This window comes from Nelumbo nucifera, chromosome 1 (genome assembly GCF_055504915.1).
Source record: "Nelumbo nucifera cultivar China Antique chromosome 1, China Antique-T2T, whole genome shotgun sequence".
NCBI lineage: Eukaryota > Viridiplantae > Streptophyta > Magnoliopsida > Proteales > Nelumbonaceae > Nelumbo > Nelumbo nucifera.
In genome coordinates, this window is record NC_142649.1 from 119,157,473 (window position 1) to 119,179,777 (window position 22,305).

The 22,305-nt window shown below is 38.1% G+C and overlaps 1 protein-coding gene and 1 pseudogene across 9 annotated transcripts; both read right to left on the bottom strand.

The window, feature by feature from the left end:
* Positions 1–3,101: 3,101 nt before the first annotated feature.
* On the bottom strand, positions 3,102–5,469 carry LOC104601725 (ethylene-responsive transcription factor ERF008 pseudogene; annotated as a pseudogene). Its single transcript, XR_016080014.1, has 2 exons — positions 4,526–5,469; positions 3,102–3,815 (listed from the first exon to the last, which is right to left on the bottom strand). The product of XR_016080014.1 is annotated as an ethylene-responsive transcription factor ERF008 pseudogene (transcript).
* Positions 5,470–11,532: 6,063 nt separating this feature from the next.
* Positions 11,533–21,912, bottom strand: LOC104601724 (uncharacterized). Of its 8 annotated transcripts, none has more exons than XM_088894079.1 (3): positions 19,954–21,912; positions 12,387–12,449; positions 11,533–12,049 (listed from the first exon to the last, which is right to left on the bottom strand). In XM_088894079.1, exon 1 carries the CDS (start codon positions 21,596–21,598, stop codon positions 20,360–20,362), a length of 1,239 nt encoding a protein of 412 aa, XP_088750205.1. In that variant the 5' UTR covers positions 21,599–21,912; the 3' UTR covers positions 11,533–12,049; positions 12,387–12,449; positions 19,954–20,359. The 8 variants fall into 8 exon arrangements, with proteins under 8 accessions (XP_088750205.1, XP_088750204.1, XP_088750202.1 ...); XM_088894078.1 differs by having other exon boundaries at positions 11,533–12,055; XM_088894076.1 differs by adding an exon at positions 12,849–12,925 and having other exon boundaries at positions 11,533–12,449.
* Positions 21,913–22,305: the final 393 nt, after the last annotated feature.

Sequence of the window (22,305 nt, forward strand, 5' to 3'; positions counted from 1 at the left end):
TTAGACGAAATAATTCTTGGTAGGCCACAACAATAATATTTTTAGGTAAACTACAACAATAATAAATCAAAGGCCTTGACTGGTTTTAAAAGTGAACTCTGATATCAATAAGGTATAGGAATTTCCATTCAGAAACGGTATTTTCGTCTCCGACAAAGGCTGATAAAAGGCTGTCCTTAGATAAAAACAGTATTGACAAATAAGATTGATGGAACGCCATTATTAGGAATATTATTTCTATAAAAGATTCTAACTCAAATGTATGTACCTTAAGCCCTCTTATGATTGTTTATCAATATATATATACTATGAATAAGTGGTTCGACTGATCCAATAAAATTTGGAGCAATCCAACTAATGAAAATTTCTATGTATTATTAAATGTTCGAAAGCATCTTACATATATAGTGTATATATTTAATATAACATTATATGCTTAGTATAGCAGCTAGAATGCTGAAGTTAGTATAAACAAGAGCCCTAAGAAAGGTCATTCTAGCTGTTATTCTTATAGAAGATCATTTCATACTTTATTTTCTTAAAAGAAAATTATAAAACTACAAAAGATGAAACCTAACATGTATCCATTGTCTCTATGTTCATAAAGAACAAGAGATAGATTCCTACTTAATTTTATTTATTCACAAATTATATACATCCAAATAAAAATAACTGAAGTCCAACTGTCCAAGGTTCTTTTTTTCTTTTTCTTTTTCTTTTTATTTTTATAATAGCTAACCTAAAGTCGAAATAGAGTGCCTTTTTTTTCTTTTTTATATATCTATTTGAAATCATAGTGTCTTTTTTTTTTGCAGAGATTGGAAAGGGAAAAAGTTCTATCATGAGAAGAAAATCTATCTTTTGTCAAGGAAGAAAATTATTAACCTTGCACATCTATATACCTAAAGCAAAGAGGTTACATTTGCATAAGGAAAGCTTGGAACAATTTTCCTATAGGTTACAAATATGTACTGTGCAAAACATTCAAAACATTGTATTTTGTATTATCTTGTATGTATTTGTCATGTATATATTTGTATTTGTACACTTTCCAAAGCATAATAAAATATCTTTTGGCCACAGATTATTTTAATTAGAAAGCCTACTTTTATACGAATCTACATACATTAGTTTGAATTGAAATATATAATATTGATCTAATTAAGTGAAAATTTTCCTAGATTTCAGCCTTCACCTACCAGCGTTAAGGAAGCAAGGCAACCACTACAAGTCTACAATCCATTTAAATCAAAGTGGGCACTGGGCAGAAAAGGTAGGGCGGCATTATTCACGGTTTCAGCCTAAGGCTAAAGGCTAAAATCACAATGGAGCAAAAGTGAACTCGTAGGTTATCATATAAGAGACACTGGATCTTCTATCCACATTTTTTTTTTTTCACTTTTTTGCTCACAAGACACTAGGTTCAAAATATATATCGATACGTCCGATATGCTGGTAGGGGCATATTAGATAAATTGATACCTTTTTTTTACGTTTTTTTTTCAAAACCGGTTCATGGGGGGCGGTTTACAGCTCCTCCACTCCCTGAACTGGTCAGACCCCCGATACACCCATTGTAGGGGTGTATCGAAGAGGTCCCGGAACGATAAGTATCGGCCGATACGGGTCAAGACATGTTGATACTTTAAACCTTACAAGACACTACCGCCATGTATTGGGAATATCCCATGAATGACAAATGAGATATTCTCAATGCACACTCATGATAGGAATCGAATCCAGCCAAAAAGACCATCATTTGGGGCAGGTTGTCACAACAAACCGCTCCTAACATCTACTGTTTATTTGTTGGTGGAACAACATTTGTCTATTGAGCAATAGTAAACAGGATAGAACATTACAAATTGTTCATCCATTTGCTTATTTCTTGCATGTTTTAGAAATCACATCATACACTGCATATATCATATGTGCAATATCTACACCGGTGGTGTGTGGGGCTCATTTGCACGGATAATTCTTCACTTCTTTGGATCCACTTCAAATGAAATAAGCATAAAATACATAATGTTGCAGGTGTGTGGTAAGTGTAAGATGATTCCCAAGGCATATACACTTTAGCAGGCAAAAAATAAAATAAAAAACAGAAACAAACATGAAGTTTATAAAATTATGGGCTGACAAGCCTGACAACACGGGTTGGAGTTAGGGAGCAGTCAAGAAACTGGCCTGGATAACGGGGACCAACATTTGGTAATAGACCCATCTGTTCATTGGTAAGGACCAAGGAGAGAGAATCCTATCAGGTGAGATTTCTAGTTTGTTTACACCTAGTTATATAGCCTATAGGTTCCCCGTGAAAAAAGATGGATATATTTTTTATTTGGGTGTCATGAGGAAAGAGAACTTGTCACCTCCCCTAAATAAATAAAATAAATATTAGTTTTTTGTTTCATAATTCATTCATTTGCTATAGCCATAGGCATGTTTTATTTATGGGCCCGACAAGGCAAAATCTCCACCAATGCAAATCAATTAATAAATCAACTCTCAGTCCTTCTCAGACCTCACCAATTATTAGTATACATAACAGGGGAGAGCCCACGGTATTGACAATTGGGCTTTTGATGCGTGCCCATTAACAACAGATTAAAAGGAAGGAAAAGAAAGGGAACCTCCTTTGGCTTTGACAGAGGGACGGGCTTCCCTATTCCCTATTCCCTAGCCTGCCTTATTTCCTGGTCCCCCCAGTCACGTTAGTGTTGGGTCATATCTGTCTCCTGCCCCGGAAGGACGGAAATGCTCGTAAAAGTGTAGCCCCAGCTCGATAGGGGATAGGGCTGTCGACTACGGACTATTCCTAATGGTGAGTATCCCAATTCCCAACTCCAGAGACAATAGTGCTCTATTATGCCTTTTCCAGTCGTATCGACGAAAAAACCCCTCAAAGTGCGGTGGTGACTGGTGGTGGGTTGTCCAGTTTCCAACTTTGCATAAGCATTTTCTGATTTTCACCCCTTATCACACACTAGACACTACCACTTAGCTGATACGGAACGGTAGCTTCAAACCAGAAAGTCCAAAGCCTTCCTTCCACAACATGGCTTTGGATTCAACTTTCACCAATAATAAACAACAGATTTGAGACTTCTACTACTACTAGTCTACTACCACAGAGTATCTGACATGTCCAGCTCATAAGCATAACCCACTTGTATCCTCAGACCTGAGTCTCTCAGTACATGAATAAGATGATATATATCGTGATAAGATGCCCAGACTCTTCTTGTCTTGTGGGGTCGAGACATCCTGTGGCCGGTGTGAAAGTTATTGGGCTGGACTGGATGCCTTGCCTGCTGTCCTCACTCTTCAGAAAGCGATTAGGACGCACGCCCTTGATAGATAATATCAATATGCACAAGTGAGAAGTGACATAACAAGCAACCAAAACCTTCCGGTTCTGGGTGATGGAACTCACTTTGGCATTGGGGTGAACAGATGGTGGATCTGGATGCGTCCTTCATTTTGTTTGATTCAACCCACTCTGCCTGTTTATGTCACCATCTCATTTGTGTTCTATAATGGGTCCTACTCCTACAGACCCATACACACATCGCGATCCCAGAAAACGACCTCCAATTAGACTGATAATGAAGTGCAGTCAGTCCTTCAATGACAAGCGTGCTCCACATCATATCATATATAACAAAAAGATAAATAAATACAAGTTGGCAGGCAGGAGATGATGGATCCAACGGCTAAAACAGTCCCCAGCGGTATCTTCCTCCTCTTCCCTCCGTCCTCCATGCAGGAAATAGGAAGAAGAATTTGATTTTCATAACGTATAATATCCACTGCGAGGGTGGTTTGGCATGAAAGATAAACAAAGAGTCAGAAAAAAACTTCATTGGATTCCACTGAGTGAAGCAGCCGCATACATGATACATGTAATTGTTTTTTTCTGCCGTAATATAACTAAAGAAGGATCCAGAAAGAAAGAAAAACCGTCCACAAGGAACAGAAAAACAGTCCACACCACTACTTCGGCCGTCCATACCGAATATATCACAACGAATTATTAGAAATTTAGAATGCAAGGACGATTGGACACGCGCGCGCGAGAGAGAGAGAGAGAGAGAGAGAACCCACAAAACCAAGCAAAAAGATCATCAGCGGACCACCAGATAGGAATCTCTCTCTGAGGACCACGCCCACCCAGTCCTCTCTCTCTCTTTCTCTCTCTCATGTCCACAAGCACGACATCCACAACGGGTTACTTCCCAGGAAAATACCTAACTCCAGTCTTTTTTTTTTTCTCTTCTATAAATCTTTTTCGTTTATATGGTGTTCGTTTTCCATCTTCTCCTACTGTACTAAATCAAGGCAATAGTAATTGAGGTAGGCCAGTGCTGTTCCCTAACAGCATACCATCAACAACAAGAGATCTAAAGTTCCAAATCTTTCTATTCATATATACTTCTTTTTTTTTCTTCTTCTTTCACAAAAAAAAAAAAAGATTACCAGAGAAAAATAAAAGAAGAAAGAAATTCGAGGATTGACTAACTTGCGCAAGTAAACAGCTCTCCATCTGCGTATCCAAAGCGGTCACCAGTGAAACACAACCCTCAGTAACCGGCTTTCGGTTACCTTGCCGGTCAGATTCAGACAGAACAAAAAAGACAAGACCAGACCCGTCAATCGTCGTCTTCTGAGCTTTCAGGATTGGGCGTCTGATTCAAGTCGGGCTTGTTGGAAGGCGTGGAACTGCAAGAGCTGAGATTGAAAGTCTTGTTGCCGCCTGTTGCAAGGGCGTCCACCCTGGCCCCGACCTCCGTAGCTTTCTTTCGTATGGAGGCCGCGGACATGTCTTGAAGTTCAGCTTCAGCTACGAAGTATTCCGGGAAGTTAAGCCGAGCAGAACGGCCGCGTAGGTAGAAGACAGCGGTGTCGTAGGCGCGAGCTGCGGCAAGAGGGGTGGAGTAGGAACCAAGCCATATCCTGGACCTCTTGTTTGGTTCCCTAATCTCGGCCACCCACTTCCCCCACTTCCGCATCCTTATCCCTCTATAAGGCTTCTCTGCTTTTGCCCCCTTTCGCCTTCCTCCTCCTCCTGTACTCGAAGAACTCGAAGTCGAGCAACACTCTCCTTCCATCTGAAACCCCCTTTCCCTTCTCTCCGTCCCAAAACTCAGACCCTTCCTAAAAACCCAAAAGATACCACCGCCGATAATGGAATCCGACGAAACAACTGGGGGATTGCCGTTCTTTTAACACCCACTGGAGCTAGCAGTTTGGCACAGCGAACCCTTCCTTTCCTTTGAAATTCCAGTTGGGGCTACCAGTGGAGGAGTGCCCTCTCTCTCTCTCTCTCTCTCTCTCTCTCTCTCTCTCTCTCCGGGGTTTCTCCTCTCCCGTTCTTGTTGCCTTAGCCTTTCGCTTCTCACAAGATTGGGTCTTTCCTTGTAACAACACCTGGATTATTTCCTTATCTAATATATTTATATATGTATATATATATATATATATATTTATATACTTACAAAGGAAAAAGGGTGAGAGCGACAGAGAAGAGCAACGGGGGGATGCTTTTTATATGTCAAATACATCCAATCCCTATAAAATTAGTAGGTATAATAGATGGATGGCCAGATTTGGATAATAAGGCAGGCAACCCGGCACCATTTCCTTTCAACCTGGACCGACTGCCACGTTGTCCCCTCTTAAACTAAATCCAAAATCCGCCGACATAATCCATCAATCTCTCTCCCCCTTCCTAATCGTCTCTTCTTACCATTGAATTATCATCAAATCAAAAGATAATAATAAGAAAGAAAAAGTTGGGAAAGATGAACAACGTTTCGTTGTGCCACTCTCATCCCAGTCGACTCTCTGAAACCAGTATGAAAGGTGTTTGTAGTTTTCGGTAGTCGCCACGTACCCGTTGAATGCCTGATGATGAAGCATGCTGGTTGCCGACGTGGACAGTTACGCTTCTCCTACGCAAACTCTTCTCACTCACACAACATTAATTTGATGGCTTCGCCTTTTTGTCAACATTATGGACTTCCCATCATTGGAGTTAAATTATTTTAAGTGCACCGCCTCTTTTTTTTTTTTTTCTCTCTGAACAAATTGCTGTAATTTCAAACCTTTGAGCTGCTGCTGCTGCTGGTGGTGAATGTTGAATGCTGATGCCCTGCTTTTATCATTCGTCCTCTTCTCCTCACTCTCAGAGTCATGGCCATATGGGTAAGAGTCCAAGAGAGAGAGCTTCTGTGGTCTTTATACTCCTTTTGGGGTTTAAGGGTTACCCCAAAAGTTGCCCTTTATCAAAAGTTACCCTATTGATATTGGTCGAGACACGACCATATGCATTTGTACTTTATACTCCTTCCAAACTGAATTTAAAGGTTAAAAATTAAAACACCAAAATTACCCTTTTATGATTTTTTAAACACCTTTAACATGTAAGAATGATCGTGTCTCTCGACCCTCAACTCTCAAAATATTTGGAATGTTTGGAATCGTGGCCGTTTTTCAAAAAAATGGTGTTACATCGGATTCTTATAGGCATTTCAATAAATATTCATATATCTTATTATTTGGTTCAGTCGATTATTAAAAAATCAGGCATATCTTAAAAATTGGGACCTCATAAATGATCGTGAATCATTTTCTCTAACGGTTGACTGATGTATATCTTACGTAGTATTTACCTGTCATTATATACATGAAAAATAGTGATGAAAATTATTTTACCAAACAGTATAGTATTACTCATTTCTTATGTGATAGAAAAGTTTCTTTAAAAAATGGGTCTTGAAAGTATAAACATCTTTTTTTTTTTAAATCGATCCAAAATAAAACACCCACACTTCCAAACACCATGATCATCTAATCCTAACCAACTGGAGGGATGACGTGTCTAATTCATACCCCGGCAGGACATCAAGATAGATAAATGCTTCGTCTAGTTTTCCTTGGGTAACAGTAACCCTTGAATTTTATTTTATTTATTCTTATATGGTTTTGCCACGTGGCATGATATTTTCAAACGGTATCTAACAGATGATCATCGAAGGTGGACGATGGAGTACTTTTAAGGGACCACCACTTAATCTACCACGTGGAAGACTCTAGGCCGTTTATTTTACATTCTGCCAATTGGTTTGGTAGGGGGAACTGGGTAAGAGTAGGTCGGTGGCGGAGGCAGATGGATCATGGATTGGGGGGGGGGGAGAGAGGGAGTTGGGGTTAAAGAATGACTTTCCGTCCACGCAATTACCATCGAAGGAAGTGGAGACAGCAAAGCCTAAGGGAATTAATGCCCCCATTGGGATGCTCCTCGGTCCAATTATCTGACATCTACATCCGGTCTTTTTCTTCCTTATATTCCAATTATATATTAATTAACTGTCTTAATTAATATTAGTTAAACTCAAAAGTAAAGCCGACTACAAAATATAAATTAACAAGTTTGATTTGTCATCCCTAAAAACGATTAAACTGAGCTCATTTCCTCCTCCTCCTCCTCCTCTCTCTCTCTCTCTCTGAATTTTTCTTATTTTCTCTCTTATTCTTATCAAAAACGTGATACTACTTTACAAACTAAAAAAAATCATTAAAGCTCTATTTGGTTTAAAAGAAAAGGCAAGGAAAATTACAAATCATCACCTTAAACTTTGGCATAATGACACTTAACCTCATGAATTAACATTCAATTCCAACACTTTGCCCTTATTCATTAGTTGGATTTTCAAAGAATGTTAATTTATTAAAATACCCTTTTAAGATTTTATGGACAAGGGATGACATTACGAAATGACAAAAAATAGACAAGGTAAAGTGTATTATCTCTTTCTTGCCCACTTTTCTTTTAAACCCTAATCTATCAAAACCCTTGCTATAAGAATGAAGAAAGAAAGAAATATGTATCTAAACAGTTTATCAAATATGCAAGGAAAAAAAAAAAGCAAAATGATCTCACAAATTAGGAAAAAGGATTAGGAGATTTAGAAATATTTGACAAGCACATGATAGTCATATAAGAATCTTTTTTTTTCAAATAAATTGATTAGGTGTTAATAAAAGGGTACAATGTTGAAATAAAATTTGAAGGGATAAATGTCATTACCCTAAAAGTACAAGGGTTAATATGTAGTTTACCCAAAACAAAACAAAATCTGTCCTTTTTGTGCAAGATGTAACACCAAACCATTAGCTACTACTAGGTAAACTAACAAGTAATATTAAGAGTCAAGAGATGTAGGCATACATGTCAATTATTAAAATATGGGTATTGAGTATCGTATCAAACAATTTGGATACAGATACAAATATGCTTTGAAAATCTGGATATAAATGAAAAATATAGATAGGCCAAGTAAATACATAAAAATTTCACAATACATTAATAATATTAAATTTAAGGTCAAATAACCATAAATAATGTATAAATACATAGAAAATGTATATTTTAATGGTGTATATGAAAAAAATATATTACAATTAATATAATATGATGCATAGATACCATGCAACTTTATTGATAATGTATCAATTAAGTATCAAAAATGCAAAACATATTTATCTTTTATATTTTAATTATCATATCAATTATTTATGATTTTACTATTTTTACTTTTTTACATTAATAAAGAGGTCAACCAAATATTAAATTCTCTATGTAAATTAAAATATCCATTAATAATTTATAAAATGTATAATCTCAACTTAAAATATATCAGATCTATTAAAATGTCTAAGATACATATCATATGTAAATTCATAATTTTTAATTTTTAAAATGATTATTCCATTATTATATTTTTATTCCTATAATTTTCTAATTAAAAATCTTTTTTTGGTATAAATATAGATTAGTAGATCTGATAGATTCAATTTAAGATTATATTCTTGAATATTTTGTAAATAATTTTTTTTCTAAATAATAAATATGATTTTATGTAATGTAAATTAATATATATATATATATATATATCATGTGCAAATTTATAAATTTTAAGTATTAAAATAATTATTCTCTTATTAATATTGGTTTTAAAATTTTTGAGATTCAAATAATATTTTTATATAAATGTGGATTTGATATATTATTTATTTCTATTATTTTATAAAATATTGGTTTTAAATATTACTTTTTTAATTTTTAGTTAGAATTAACTGTAATATATATTATTTATTGAAATTGAATTTAAATAATAAAGAAATAAAAACTTTATTCATTTACTCATAAAGAAATAAAAGCTATATAATGGATCGTCTTCTTCTACATCTTCTCTCTTTAGCCTGCCTCGTTGGCAATATGGGCATGCAGCGATTATGTGGCCCAGAAACGTCCCTATTACAACGGGAGTGGGCCTCTTGTCTCCTGTGGTCCATGTGTTTTAGTAGTGCCTCTCTACAGACAGTGGACGTACATCAAAACCAGCCACAGCATAGCGTCAGTCCCGTGCATCACGGCACCATCTCCGAACCCAAATGGCTCGACGGGAATGAAGTGCTCACTCACTGAGCAGGGCTCAACGCCTGAACCTTGCCACAGCGGAATGAGGAAACAGGAACTGATCATTTGAAAAAATCGGACCGGACGTTCAGATTGAAAAAACCAGGAACTGGTCATTTGATCGATTCCGTTTCACTTCAAAATTGCTTTTTGACCAAAAACCATTAATTTGATCAATGAACCGCTGGTCTAGGTGGTCAATCTGTCGACTTTAATAATAGTTTTTGTTTTTTGTTTTAATTTATTGTTCGAATGGCCTTTCATTTGGATTGGACGGTCCAATTTTAAAAACCTTATGAAAAAAAAAACACATTATATCTGAAAATTTTGTGACCAATCAACCGATATAATAAACGTATTAACCAATCAGTTGGGCAGTTACCACCATCAAACTAAAATAGAATTTGTATTTCACTTGTGAAATTTGTGGATTTTTACTCAACAATTTATTCTTTTAGTGAATGGAGTTACAATTTTGCTCCCTTTGCCGACGAAACATTTGTTTTTCCGTAGGGTCAAGATAATAACTGCAAAGTTTCAGTTTCAGTTTAGGAAGAAAAGAAAGAAGGGAAGGTAAAATGAAGGTAAGAAGGGTGATGATAATGTTGGAACATCCCAGAAAAGCAGTCATGTGGGATGGTTGTTGGTCTACCAACTGCGGCGAAGTGAACAGCCAAACCAAACGAGGCGTATTGCTGGATAAGTGGACTGTGGACGTTGACAAAGGCTTAGACTTTAGAATCAATTAATTAATTTGGCGGTGATGATACTCCTTCCTACTCACATGTCGTTTGAAGTAGTTATGTAACGTCACGAGTCGCGACAAGATGTTGGCTGATTCTTGCACCCAAACCCAAGACGAAACGGTGTCTGTATTTTTCCTTTTTTTTTTTTTTCTTTTGACTCTTGAGTTGGGCTTGGGCAAGTGGGCAGCCATGAGCCAGCCATCTTTCCTGTGGGCAGTATCCCAAAAAGAGGAGTGAGATATTAACTGTCTAGAAATGGCGAATTTCTTAGGTCAGCTGGGTATGGCATGGGGACAGTTCACAGTTCAGTTGCTTTGTGTATGTAACTCCATCCCAACCAACCACAAATTATCAGAAAACATGGAAGAAGAAAGCTAATTGAAAGTTGAAAGCCACCGGCACGTGCAGGCGTCCGGGCTGTAATTTTCGACAGCAGTGATTGGATTTGGATGATGGCAAAAATTCTTGTGGACGAGGACAATCCCCCCACCAACTACATCTACATGAGAGCAGATATCTTCTTACCAGGATATGCACAAGTGCAACAGAGAGAGACACCCTCCCGTGCTTAATTTGTTCTCATCGAGAAAACAGCATCCTCTAGATGGGCCAGCAAGGCATGGCCCACGTGCGGCTTGTACAAAGTACTGGCCGTTCCAGGCTGGGACTTTCTCCCGAGATATTTTGGGAGGTCGGCCTGAGCCCACATGGGCGCGTACCGTGCCACAGGTCAGGCTGGTATATAGACCAAGTCTTAGGCCAAACCAGCCATTGGACTGGGCCAAAAATATTTATTTAAAAATTACTAAAAATCTTAAAATTTTTATTTTATATGAATTTTGATGTATACAATATACAATAATTAAATAAAATTGAAAACAATTATTTATTTTATTAATATATAAATATATATAAGCCATGTTGGGCCGGACAAGCACATGAATGACCCGACCCAACCCACAGACCTAAAATCCCAACATGACCCATAAAAAACATCATGGTGGCGGCACGGCCCAATTTACACCTCTAACTATTGAGAATTAATAACAAAAGTTTTAGCATTTCAAAAAAAAACACCTTACCTTTAAAAATAAGATACGTAAAATACCAGGAAGTTCTTGAGTCATAATCTACCACAAAAAAAAAAGACCATTATCCATAGTTGGTCCTTGCTATATATATAACTTTCTAAATTCCATATAACTGGACTATGAACACCCCTAGGGATGGGTAAATTAGATATGAACCCATGACATTTTTTTTTCACAAAGTGGCCATCTCTGATTTGGATGGTCAAAGTTATGTTTTCACACTAGTCAACTCAAGATCTTATCATTACACCAAGCATTAGATCCTTGGATGGTCAAAGTAAAATAATCCAATAGTGCTATCCTCAATTCAGTGAGTAGCTCTCCCAATAAGCCTTGCAACAAATTTTTTTTTTCCGTTTTTTTTTCTTTTCGTAACGAGTAGAAGAGGTCAGGTGTAGCCCAACCCTGAGACTGACATCATCAAACACTATCAGTAACTAAGGCCTACAGGATAGTCGGAGTGCCAAATAGAACAGATATTAATATCAAGGCCAAGGTTAGAGGGGAAATCAGCTGCTTGATTTGCCTCCTTATACATGAGCTCAACTTTTGCATTTGATGTTTATCAGTTGGGAGATGTCCTGATTGTCCACAGTCACCAGTTGGAAGAGCATCATCCAGCTTTGGTAATAGACCACTTCATAAACGCTTCCAATCCGAAGCCCTTACTTTTCCCCTATGCCATCCCCTTGGTAGCCATGAGTTAAGTGAACTAACTGAATACCCTGGACCTTAAAAGACGTGGAAAAATGCTGAAGTAAATATAGATGGATATATATATAGATATTAGTTCCACATCGGTTTAACTCTACTGAAACATGGCTAAGGCTTCAAAGTTGACTAAAGCTAAATAATAGGTTCTGCACAAACATAAAGAAAGGAAACCTCCAATCAAAGAATAGATTGCATGAGCACGGATTTCATTAAACCTACGACTGGTGCACATTTACTTTACATGATAGAGTTGCGATTTTTTGCTATCATGTTAAATTATACAGATAAGATAGTGATAACTGTTTGAAAAATTTTGCTCAAAATCCAACAACAGATGTATTCTTTTACCTCTATAATTTACATACGAGGATAAAGATAGGGTTCGACCAGTTGGCTATCTTCTCTCCAAACCTGTCCACCAACAGATTACAAATGACCCTCAAACAGAATATTTTATTGGAACAGAAATAACTTTCCATCTCAATTCTGAATTTCCAAAAGACTAGCTTAGTTATGGAGGCTTTCCACTTCAACCCTATGACCTTCCTCCTCTGAAGAAGGAAAAGCCTCCACCACACATGATTCTTCATATTGATCCCAAACGCCATTACGGGGTGAACACCATGCCAAGCCAAGGCAGCCCATGCGTAACTCACCTTAAAAACTTTGAATTAGAGCAAGGCACATGTCTGAACTCGGTCCAACCATGTAGAATGGGACTGAATGCAAAAAGCATATGTATTTCACATATTCTGTATCTTAAAACTGAAATATACTAGTAAATAATGAGATTTTGCAATCCTTAGATACCTCATGCCACAGGCAGGGTGGGTGCACATCACGCCTTTTGTGTTTTGTACTGTGCTTCTTCATGGACCCCACCATGCCTACATGGTGAGGTATAGATGCAGGATTAGGATCAGGAAATGAAGAAAGAAATCAATTTTCTCCTAATTTCTCATCTAATGACAATTTTGTATTTTTTGGGTATTTCAGATTTTACTGTTTTTGAGTTTTAAAATTTATTTCCGGTTAAGTGTCTCAGGAATCACTGCAGATCACTTGCATTTGAACTTGAAAGAATTCTCCTTCGAGTCCACACCATTTTTTGACACATCAAACGTGGTTCAGGAGACTTGACCTGCTGCCCAGTTGTTAGGGTAAGTCTTCAGGCCCATTTTATCCCTTTTCCTTATTTTTTTAAAACATAAAAAGACTCAAAATTCTTTCATGCTCAAGAAATTTCTAGAAATTGCATCCTATTAGTACATAATCTAATGGAATGGGCATGTGTATGGATTGGCAAGGAGAAAGAGATAAGGAGATATGGCAGTTAAGTGTATGGAGAAATATAAGTTTGGGAGAATTGGAATAGGCTGTTGGATGCTTAGATGCCCTATTCCTTTTTTTTTTATTTCAAAAGGAGAAGATATACGAATAGACCACATTGCCCTTAGATACAAAACAACTCACACACAACAAGGTCCTATGGTCCTAAATCATCAGACAACACCTTACAGGTGAAGAGTGAGAATCCCCAGACTAGAAAAATCAACAAGCTCTAACAGCTTTTAAGGCAAGAATCAGATATATCTGAAAATTTTCTAGTTAGCCACACTTCATCTCTCCCCTCATCTCAGAGGACTTCTTTTATCTTGGTGGCTGGTCAATGCCAAGATGGATTAGTGTGGATGCTAAGATCGCTTAATGATGTGTTTTGGGTGCCAAGATTGCTTGATGAAGGCATCCAGCAACTTGGGGGAGTTGAGGGGTTCAATTTTCTCAGGCAGAGTTCAAAGAGGTGATCATTGATGGTTTTGAGGGTGGTAGTAGTAAAAGATGTTGGCAGTCTTGGGGAATGAATGGAGATCCTTCTTAGATGCCTAGTAGAGAGGTTCCTTAATTCAGATCCCAATATTGTCAACGTTGAAAGATGGAAGAACATTGAATGGCATGGAGTGGCTTTTTCAAGCAAGGAAGTTAGGTGCATGCTTATTTCTGTTCAGCTCGAGGAAAAAGATGATAAATCAAGAAAGTTTTAAGAAGGGAAGAAGAAGGGACTTCCAAGATACCCAGAGTTAAGACTGGATAAATGGACATCAATGGTGGGAAAAATTCACTTTGCAGAGGAAGCATTAAAAGATTTGACTTCTGCAATAGGATTTGAGACTGGATTCAATTTGCAGGAATCCTCATTGAAACAGAGGATGCCAAATTCATTCCTGCAAGGCTAGATACTATTCTTTGCAGGGGAAGCTTTCAAGTTGCAAAACAAGGTAGAAGGATGCAATCCAACTTTTGCTTTGTTTGATGCCACAATCAATGTTGAAGAGAAGAAGGGAACAGAAGACAGCTAGAATTTTGCAAAGGGGTAGGGAAGACGAACAGGCAAGTTGGTAGGTTGAAGATGAAGTCAAAAAGTCAGGGAGGGCTGGGAGCAAAATGTAATTTTGAGAAATAAAAGGGGTAGGTGACTTTGTAAATGATGGTTTAAGGAGGAATTTCTTTACCGGGCCTATCACAAATCTTAATATAAACGAGTGCTTTAAAAGGCATGGGAGGTGTACACCTGGAAGCGTGCCTCCAGGTGAGGCGCCCCCAAAACACCCTAAGGTGCATGCTAGAGGTGTTGATACCTCTAAGGCATATGCCTCAGGTGCAGGAGGCATACGCCTCATATGCCTTTTTCATGAGGCGTGCGCTAGATAGAGGTGTACACCTCATGCGCCTCATGCACACTTCATACAAAAAAGACAGAAATGGAACGTCTTGCATCACGCCTCTACGTTTTAAAACATGGACATAAACAAGCCCATAAAAGATTGAGATCAAAACAGATTTGAGGCATTAGGTGAAAGGTTGAGATCAATCGATAGGAAAACCATGAAAGAAACAACTCTCCTAGGGTTTTGGAGAGCAAGGAGACAGAAGTTGGAGTGAATGGAATTTATCACTTGCATTATTTTCGAGGTTCCGAGGCAAGGCTAGGCAATAGGAGGGGTGCCTTGTCACCTAGGCAATGTGGTGATCGGATTTTTTTTTTTTGAATAAAAACCATGAACCCTAGGGTACTTCCCTAGGTTCCATCACAAGCAGCAATCATCTTTCACCACTAATTATCTATAACCTTAATAAAAATTGTATACATTTCATTTAAAACATAGTACATCAACAAATTCATGAAAAAAATGGAAGAAAAAAAAATTCAGAAAATAGAGGGGTTGAGCCTTTATTTTTGTCTTAGAAAATCAATATGTGCTGATTGGACAAACTATTGAGTCCTTTCATGCTTATTAGTTTAGGTTTTGATGTCTTTGAGGATTCAAGACAGCATACATCTTGATTGAGCCCTAACAAAAAAGAAAAATAATTAAAAAACTAGTATTTTAACTCAAACTGAATAATATGTCTATTTTATTATTGTAATCTCAGAAATTTAAGAATATAAAAGCATCAAATAGCACCTTATTGCTTAGGAGTCAATCTACATGTGAACTCATCGCTCCTCATGTTACGCTACCTTTGTATTTCTTGATATTTCTAGTAATGTAGTGGACCCTAGAGGTGGTCTCTACTTTATCATATGATTGTGAGTTGTTCATGTATCACTTGGGGTAACAACAAGAAGCATGCACTCACTGGGTAATTTCGTCTTTCATTTGATTCATAAAACGTCCATGTTTTATCAGAGGGTTGTAAAAAAGTGTTGTGACCATGTGAACTAATTGAAACCCAATCACCTAGGCATGCACTCACAAGGTGATTTGGTTTTAAATTTGATTATTGGCATGTTCATGACTTATAAGTGTTGTGACCACATGAACTCATCGAAATCAAATCACCCAGTGGTTTGGTTTTTCTTTTGATTAATATCATGTCAGTGTTTTATTGGAAGGTAACAAGAAAGTATTTGACCATGTGAATGCATCACAACACATGTTAGGCTACCTTGGCATTTCTTGATTGTCATAAAACAATAAAGAACTCCAGAGAGGAAGAAAAGAAATTAGAAGCTTTAGTGATTAGTGATGGTTGGTGGGATCGAATAAGAAGTACCAGTTGAGGATGAGATTCAAGGCTTAGGAGTGGAACAAGAGCTTATCAACACAACATAATTGCAAATTGTAATAAGTCAGTGGTGGGTGAGGATCAACACAAAGGGTATGGGGGGTCCATTTGATGTTTGTATAGGTGAGGAGGTAGAGAATATCTTAAATGAAACTAAGTAGGTATCAGACAATTTAAGTGGTGAAAAAGAATGAATCGACGGAAAAGGAAAATGAGACATGACTCCAGAAGAAAGGTAGAAGAAATGATCTTGGACCTAGAAAAGAAACAATTGGAGGATGTGAACACTTTAATTGTGGGATAGAAGTTGAAGTGAATGTGAATCTTGGTACAGTAACTTGGAAGGTCAATTGACTTAGAAAAGGTGGGGAATATGGAAATGAAAGTAAGCAAGTCTTTGGGGATGCATTTCACATGGGGGGAGGAATTTTCTGGGAAAATATTTAAGAATTGGAAGAAAAATTTAGGATGCCCATGAATAAAAATGGTGTGGAATCTGTTGATAAAGAGGAAAAATAAAAAGGATCATGGTAGACTAAGATCAACTAGTAATGCAAGGGTCGCTAAGAATGGGTGTGGTGAGCTAGCTTCTGGTCAATTTTTTGATAAGAATACAATATTGGAATTAGAAAGGATCAATGCTCCAAGGAGGCACAAATGATTGAAAAGGGTCTTGATGCTGTTAGATGTTTTAGGAGTAAGAAAACCCACCATTCTATTTAGGTCTTGAAAGTTTTCGCATGACTAGATTTATATGGGGTAGGTCCTAGTGAGAAGGTGAATAAAGCAAAGAAGAGTTGTAAGAGGAGCAAAGAATTGCCCAATCAAGAATCTAATGTAATTTGAGATTGTTAGTGACACATTTTGGGAGATTCTCTAATTTGAAAGTCAATTGGATTTGGAGAAAGAGCTGTGTAGTGGGAGTAAATAGGCAGGAAGAAGATGTACTTTCTATGGTTAGATCTTTAAGCTGTGAGGTAAGTGGCTGGCCTATGATTTATTTGGACTTGCCTTTGGGGGAAAATCCTAGGTCAAAAAGCTATTGGTACCTAATTTTGGAAAGATTCACAAAAAGGCTAGCGGGGTGGAAGAGAAATTATATCTCACTAGGATGTAGAATTACTTTAATTAAGTCTACTTTGGCCAACCCACTGGTGTATTTCTTGTCCACCTTCAAACTACCTGTCAAGGTTGCAAATCAAATTGAAAATCCTATGAGAGATTTTCTTTGGGAACCGAGAGGCTTAGATCATCTATCATGTAATAGATCATATGCAAATTCATAATTTTTAATTTTTAAAATGATTATTCCATAATTATATTTTTATTCCTATAATTTTCTAATTAAAAATCTTTTTTTGGTATAAATATAGATTAGTAGATCTGATAGATTCAATTTAAGATTATATTCTTGAATATTTTGTAAACAATTTTTTTTTTATTTTCTAAATAATAAATATGATTTTATGTAATGTAAATTAATATATATATATATCATGTGCAAATTTATAAATTTATGTAATGTAAATTAATATGATTTTATTTTCTTCTCTTTCTCTTTGTTTTTCAATGCTTTACTTCAATCTGCTGTTGTGCCTATTTCTTTTCTTGATAAAGAAGTGTGGTGTACTCCTATTCCACCAAAGTTTAGGGATTTCTGCTAAGAAATGGTTCTCCAAAAGATTAATACTATGAACATGCTACAAAGAATAAGGCCAAATTGGTGCCTTTCCCCATATGTCTGTAGCCTTTGTTTCTTATATATGGAAATGGCTTATATATGGAAATGGCTCTCCTCTCTCTTTGGTTGTAGGTGGACTCCTCCCTCATGTGTGGTTAACCTTTTTTACTCTAGTTTCTTCCAACAACCAAAGAAGAGGGGTAGGGTGATGTGGAGAACAAGAAAAGTAGTTGTCCTATGGTCGGTTTGGGAGGAAAGAAATAAAGATTTTCCAAGGGCAAGAAAAATCCAAGGAAGCACTTGTCGAGGGCATTACCATCAAGATTGTATGACTGGAAGCTTTGCAACTTTTCAAGGACTTCACTTTTGTTGACTTAATTAGAGGTTAGAGTGCTACAGTTGTTTTCTCTTCATCATCTCCTATAGTTTAGGAGAGTTGGTCCCCACCTCTACATTTTAGGGTGAAATTGACCTTTGATGGAAGCTTTCTAGGTAACCTAGATCCTTTAGGAATTAGGGGTGTCTTCAGAGATGAGGAAGGAAGAGTTTTGGCCCTTTACTCGGGCCCAGTCGGGGTGGGAGATTCTTTAAGGACAGAAGTAAAGGCCTTACTCCAAGGTCTTAGGCTTGCAAAACAATGGGGAATGCAACAATTAGAAGTGGAAGGAGATTCCAATCTGGTAATAGGTTGGATGCAAGCAAAAAGCTTGTGAATGTGGTCCTTCAGACAATCGCTAAGAGAAATTATGAGCTTAGCAAGGGAGCTTGGGGTGCAGTTTAGATAGGCAAGAAGATCAGTGATAGAATGGCTAATACTTTAGTTAAGCAAGGAATCAATATGGAGGCTTTGTTTTGGGCTTGTTTGTAAGGCGGGTTATGGCTATGGACTCTCCATCCATTCTTTGGGTGGCGATAGTTGTATTCTTTATTTAATTTTGTCAATGAAAGTTATTGTTTCCTATCAAAAAAGAAATCTGATGCAACCGAGTTCTTGAGTAAATTTTGAGAGGAGTTTAATTGGAATTTTCTAATGTTGTTTTTATTGACTCTTCTGGTGGTTGGGGGCATAGAGTCTTCTTATGGCTTGAGTGGTGTTTGTTAGTGGGGTGTTGAGTTTCTTTCTTGTGGTTTTTGTTTTTTCTTGATTGTTAGGGTTTGGGTGGTAGCTGTTTTTTGGTTTGTGTCACTATGTTTGGAGATGTAAGATGGGTATGAGTTTTGGATTAAGGGGCTTTGTTCTGTTTTTATTGAGTGATTCCTTGTCACCTTTGTATTGCTTTTTCTTTCTTATTAATAAATTATTTATTTATTTATTATCGAAAAATAAAAGATCCATGGCCCACAAATATATGTTCTTCAGAATTCAGACTCCCAGCCGTAGTTAATTTCATTTCCTAAATGGTTATTTTCAAATGATAAAGTTACATTCTCCCGAAACGATGAATTAATCCAAAAGCAAGTCTAATGGCACAGATCTGTAAGGCGAACTATATGGTCAAGCAGATAGACATATAATCAGCATGCCACTCAAGTTCAAATTGAGGCAAGTCTTGACAATGAATCAAAAGAAGGTTCAAATATCCATAAATTTAATGATAGGAGGCGGAAAACAAACTACACATGAATTAAAGGTTTCAAGGACTATATGTTGAAGTAATCTCTATAGTCATCTAGTCAGAGATATGTAAAGTTGACTTGCTTAACAAGATCCACAGTAATTCTATTCAGGCATCACTCAACATTGTTAAGTCAAACACAAGCAGTCATAAAGCATTAATTTACTGTGGAGAACAGACAGGGGAGGGATGGAGCGTGGAGGTAAGGCTAGTTTTTGGGTCTTGCAGTAGGTGAATTTCATAGGGACTGTTGTATAAGAACTCTAAGAGCCATCTTCTATCAGCCAGTAATCAGTAGCCAAAGATTTAATTCATGTTCCAATTTTGCATAATTCTAAGATCTAATATGCAGCATAAAGGGTGTTGACATATTGTGAAATGTGAACGGTATAAAGAAAGGCAATAACTAAATTAAAATATAGAATAAAATAAGATAATGGGATAGACTTATGATTTACACAGATAATATTAGACAATACAATGCACATTAAGAACTAAGGCGTGCAAAAACTGAAGAAATAAAAGCGCTATAGTTTAAGAAACTGCAAACCGGAACTTCAGAGGTGCTAGCCTTCATTGAGGGGAAGACATAAGAAAGAAATAAAGTGTGGTGATGGAATGGAATCTTTTTCCCACTGTGGGTAATGAATGTATCTGAACTCAATTAAGGGAGCCAAATGGATATGAAACCCTTGATGCTCCTTATTTGACCCTTCTCATCGTTTTAATCATCCGAGCCTCTTGTATCTTGTGATTCTTATTCTTCTTGGTATCTTAATCCAATTCAGTACAAGATGAAATAGACAAAGCACACAAATGGGACTAGATGAGGATCTCTAGCCGATTTTAGATCATTCTTTACTCTTCTTCAGTACTCCCAGATCAAATCATTCTCATCAAAAGATGGGCGCAGGTATCGAAGGCCACCATGACCCTCCACGCTGCTTCGTCCGTCATCAATCATAATTTTCTTCCCCTTCTGAAAATGCCGAAATCCCAAGGCCACTGAATTGAGAGTCTGTGATGACAAGTTCTTCTAAAACAGGATCCAAATCGCTGTCATAGTCACTATCTTCGTCAGAATTTGTTAATGAAAACAGACCCTCTCCTCCTTCCGAGTATTCTTCTCTTTTCCTCACACTCCTGGGCAATAAATCTTCCTCCGATACCTCCCCATTCTCAACCTCAATCCATGGAACCCATAAATCAGCATGTCGACCCAACGCTCTGTCCCAATCACCAATAACAACGGTCCGCAAATTAGAGTCCTTGGCCCTCCTGAGCATTTCTGAGAAGTCTGAATCATCGGAAACCAAGAAGAGCCAATCGATACCACGGGTCATGGAATGCTGCATCTGCCGCTTAAGCGCCCAATCGGCAGCCTGAGGTTTATCCTCCACGGTCTTCACAAAAACCCCGGCACGCCGTAGCTCCGAAGCAAGACCATATCCAACCTTGGGGGTGAGCAAGGACCTAGCGGCGTCCTCGTACTTGTGGTTCCCAGAGATGAAACGCTCCTTGTAGCGCTGCCGCTTCTTGCCCTTGAGGGAACGCATTCGATTCAGCTTCTTCTGGCGCTCACGCTCGTGGAGCTGCTTGAAGTGCTTCTTGAGGTCGAGGTTGGTGCGGCACTTACGGCCACAGACGCCGCAGACGTAGGGCTCAGCCGGGGTGGAGAGGCCCTTTCGTTCTAGGGTGTCCGTTCGGCGGTGCTCGCGGCGCTCCTCGATTACCCATTGGGGGAGGTGGATAAAGGCATGGCGGTTGGCGTAGGCGGAGATGTCGACAACCTCACCGAAGCGCTGGGCGATCTCTCGCAAGGCTATGGCCGCCTGGTAAGGCGGACCGCGAGGAGGCTTGTTGTCAAGGTCCCATAAAACAACTACCTTCTTCTGCTTCGCAGTCCACACCCCTTGACGGTCCCTCACCATATCGACCTCTGTAGTTAAGACCCAGGCCGCTTGGTCGGCCGTGCTGGCTTCGAATCGCCATTGGCACCGCTTCGACTTGGATGGTGCTGCTGCATTTCGGAAGACGAGAGGTCCACTGGTGATGTTGAGTTTGAATTTGGGGGTTATCAAAGGGAAAGTGGCAGTAGATGTATTGGTAAGCTCAATTTTAAGAAGAATAGGAGGATAAGCTTTAAGAGGAAGAATATCAGTTGGGTTGCGGAGAGGACTAACCCTCATCGTCATTTCCACTCTCTCTCTCTCTCTCTCTCTCTGTGCTTGTGTGTTAGTGTTCACTATTGGTCCTGCTGGGGATTATCAGTTGACAGGCTTGCAGCTGCAGCGCAATGAGAGCGCGATCATTGCACAAAGTATTGTAGGGTCAAGTGTGGATAATTTGCTTCGACGGATTGAAGTTTATTCCCGGTGTTTTCCCTCTGTCCTTCATTCGACTGAAGATGTGGTCTCATCGGGATCAGGATAAGGAATATGACTTGTGGAGCCGAGAAGAGGACGTCGATACTCGGTAGACGCTTTCCCCGATCGTCTATGGACTATGGACCCTATTGGATTAGCCACGTGTCTACTGTATGATATCCGTCAGATTCTTGATTTCATATCCCACGTATAATTTCCTATTTACAATTCTTTAACCATTAAGGAAGGCCCTTTCCTATGCAGTTTGGACTCTATAAATAGAACCCATACATATACACATATACTATACATCCATCGGTTGAGAACAATCGTGACTAGGGAGAAGAATTTTTCTTGTGCTCTGTTTTCAAGTTTTGCAATTCAGCAAGAAGAAAAGCTTTCTCCAGTTCAGTTTCTTGTAAAGAAGAGTAAAAGAGAAAGTGGAAAATCCAAAGGAGGTGTTTTTGAAGGTCTCTAACACCAGAATAAAGCCATGAACGCCAGTTTTACCTCAATAGCTCAAGGTCGATGTTTAC

What these genes read in the sequence shown, in the direction of transcription:
- LOC104601724 (XM_010265164.3), bottom strand. Translation starts at nt 21,598, where the DNA reads ATGACGATGAGGGTTAGTCCTCTCCGCAACCCAACTGATATTCTTCCT.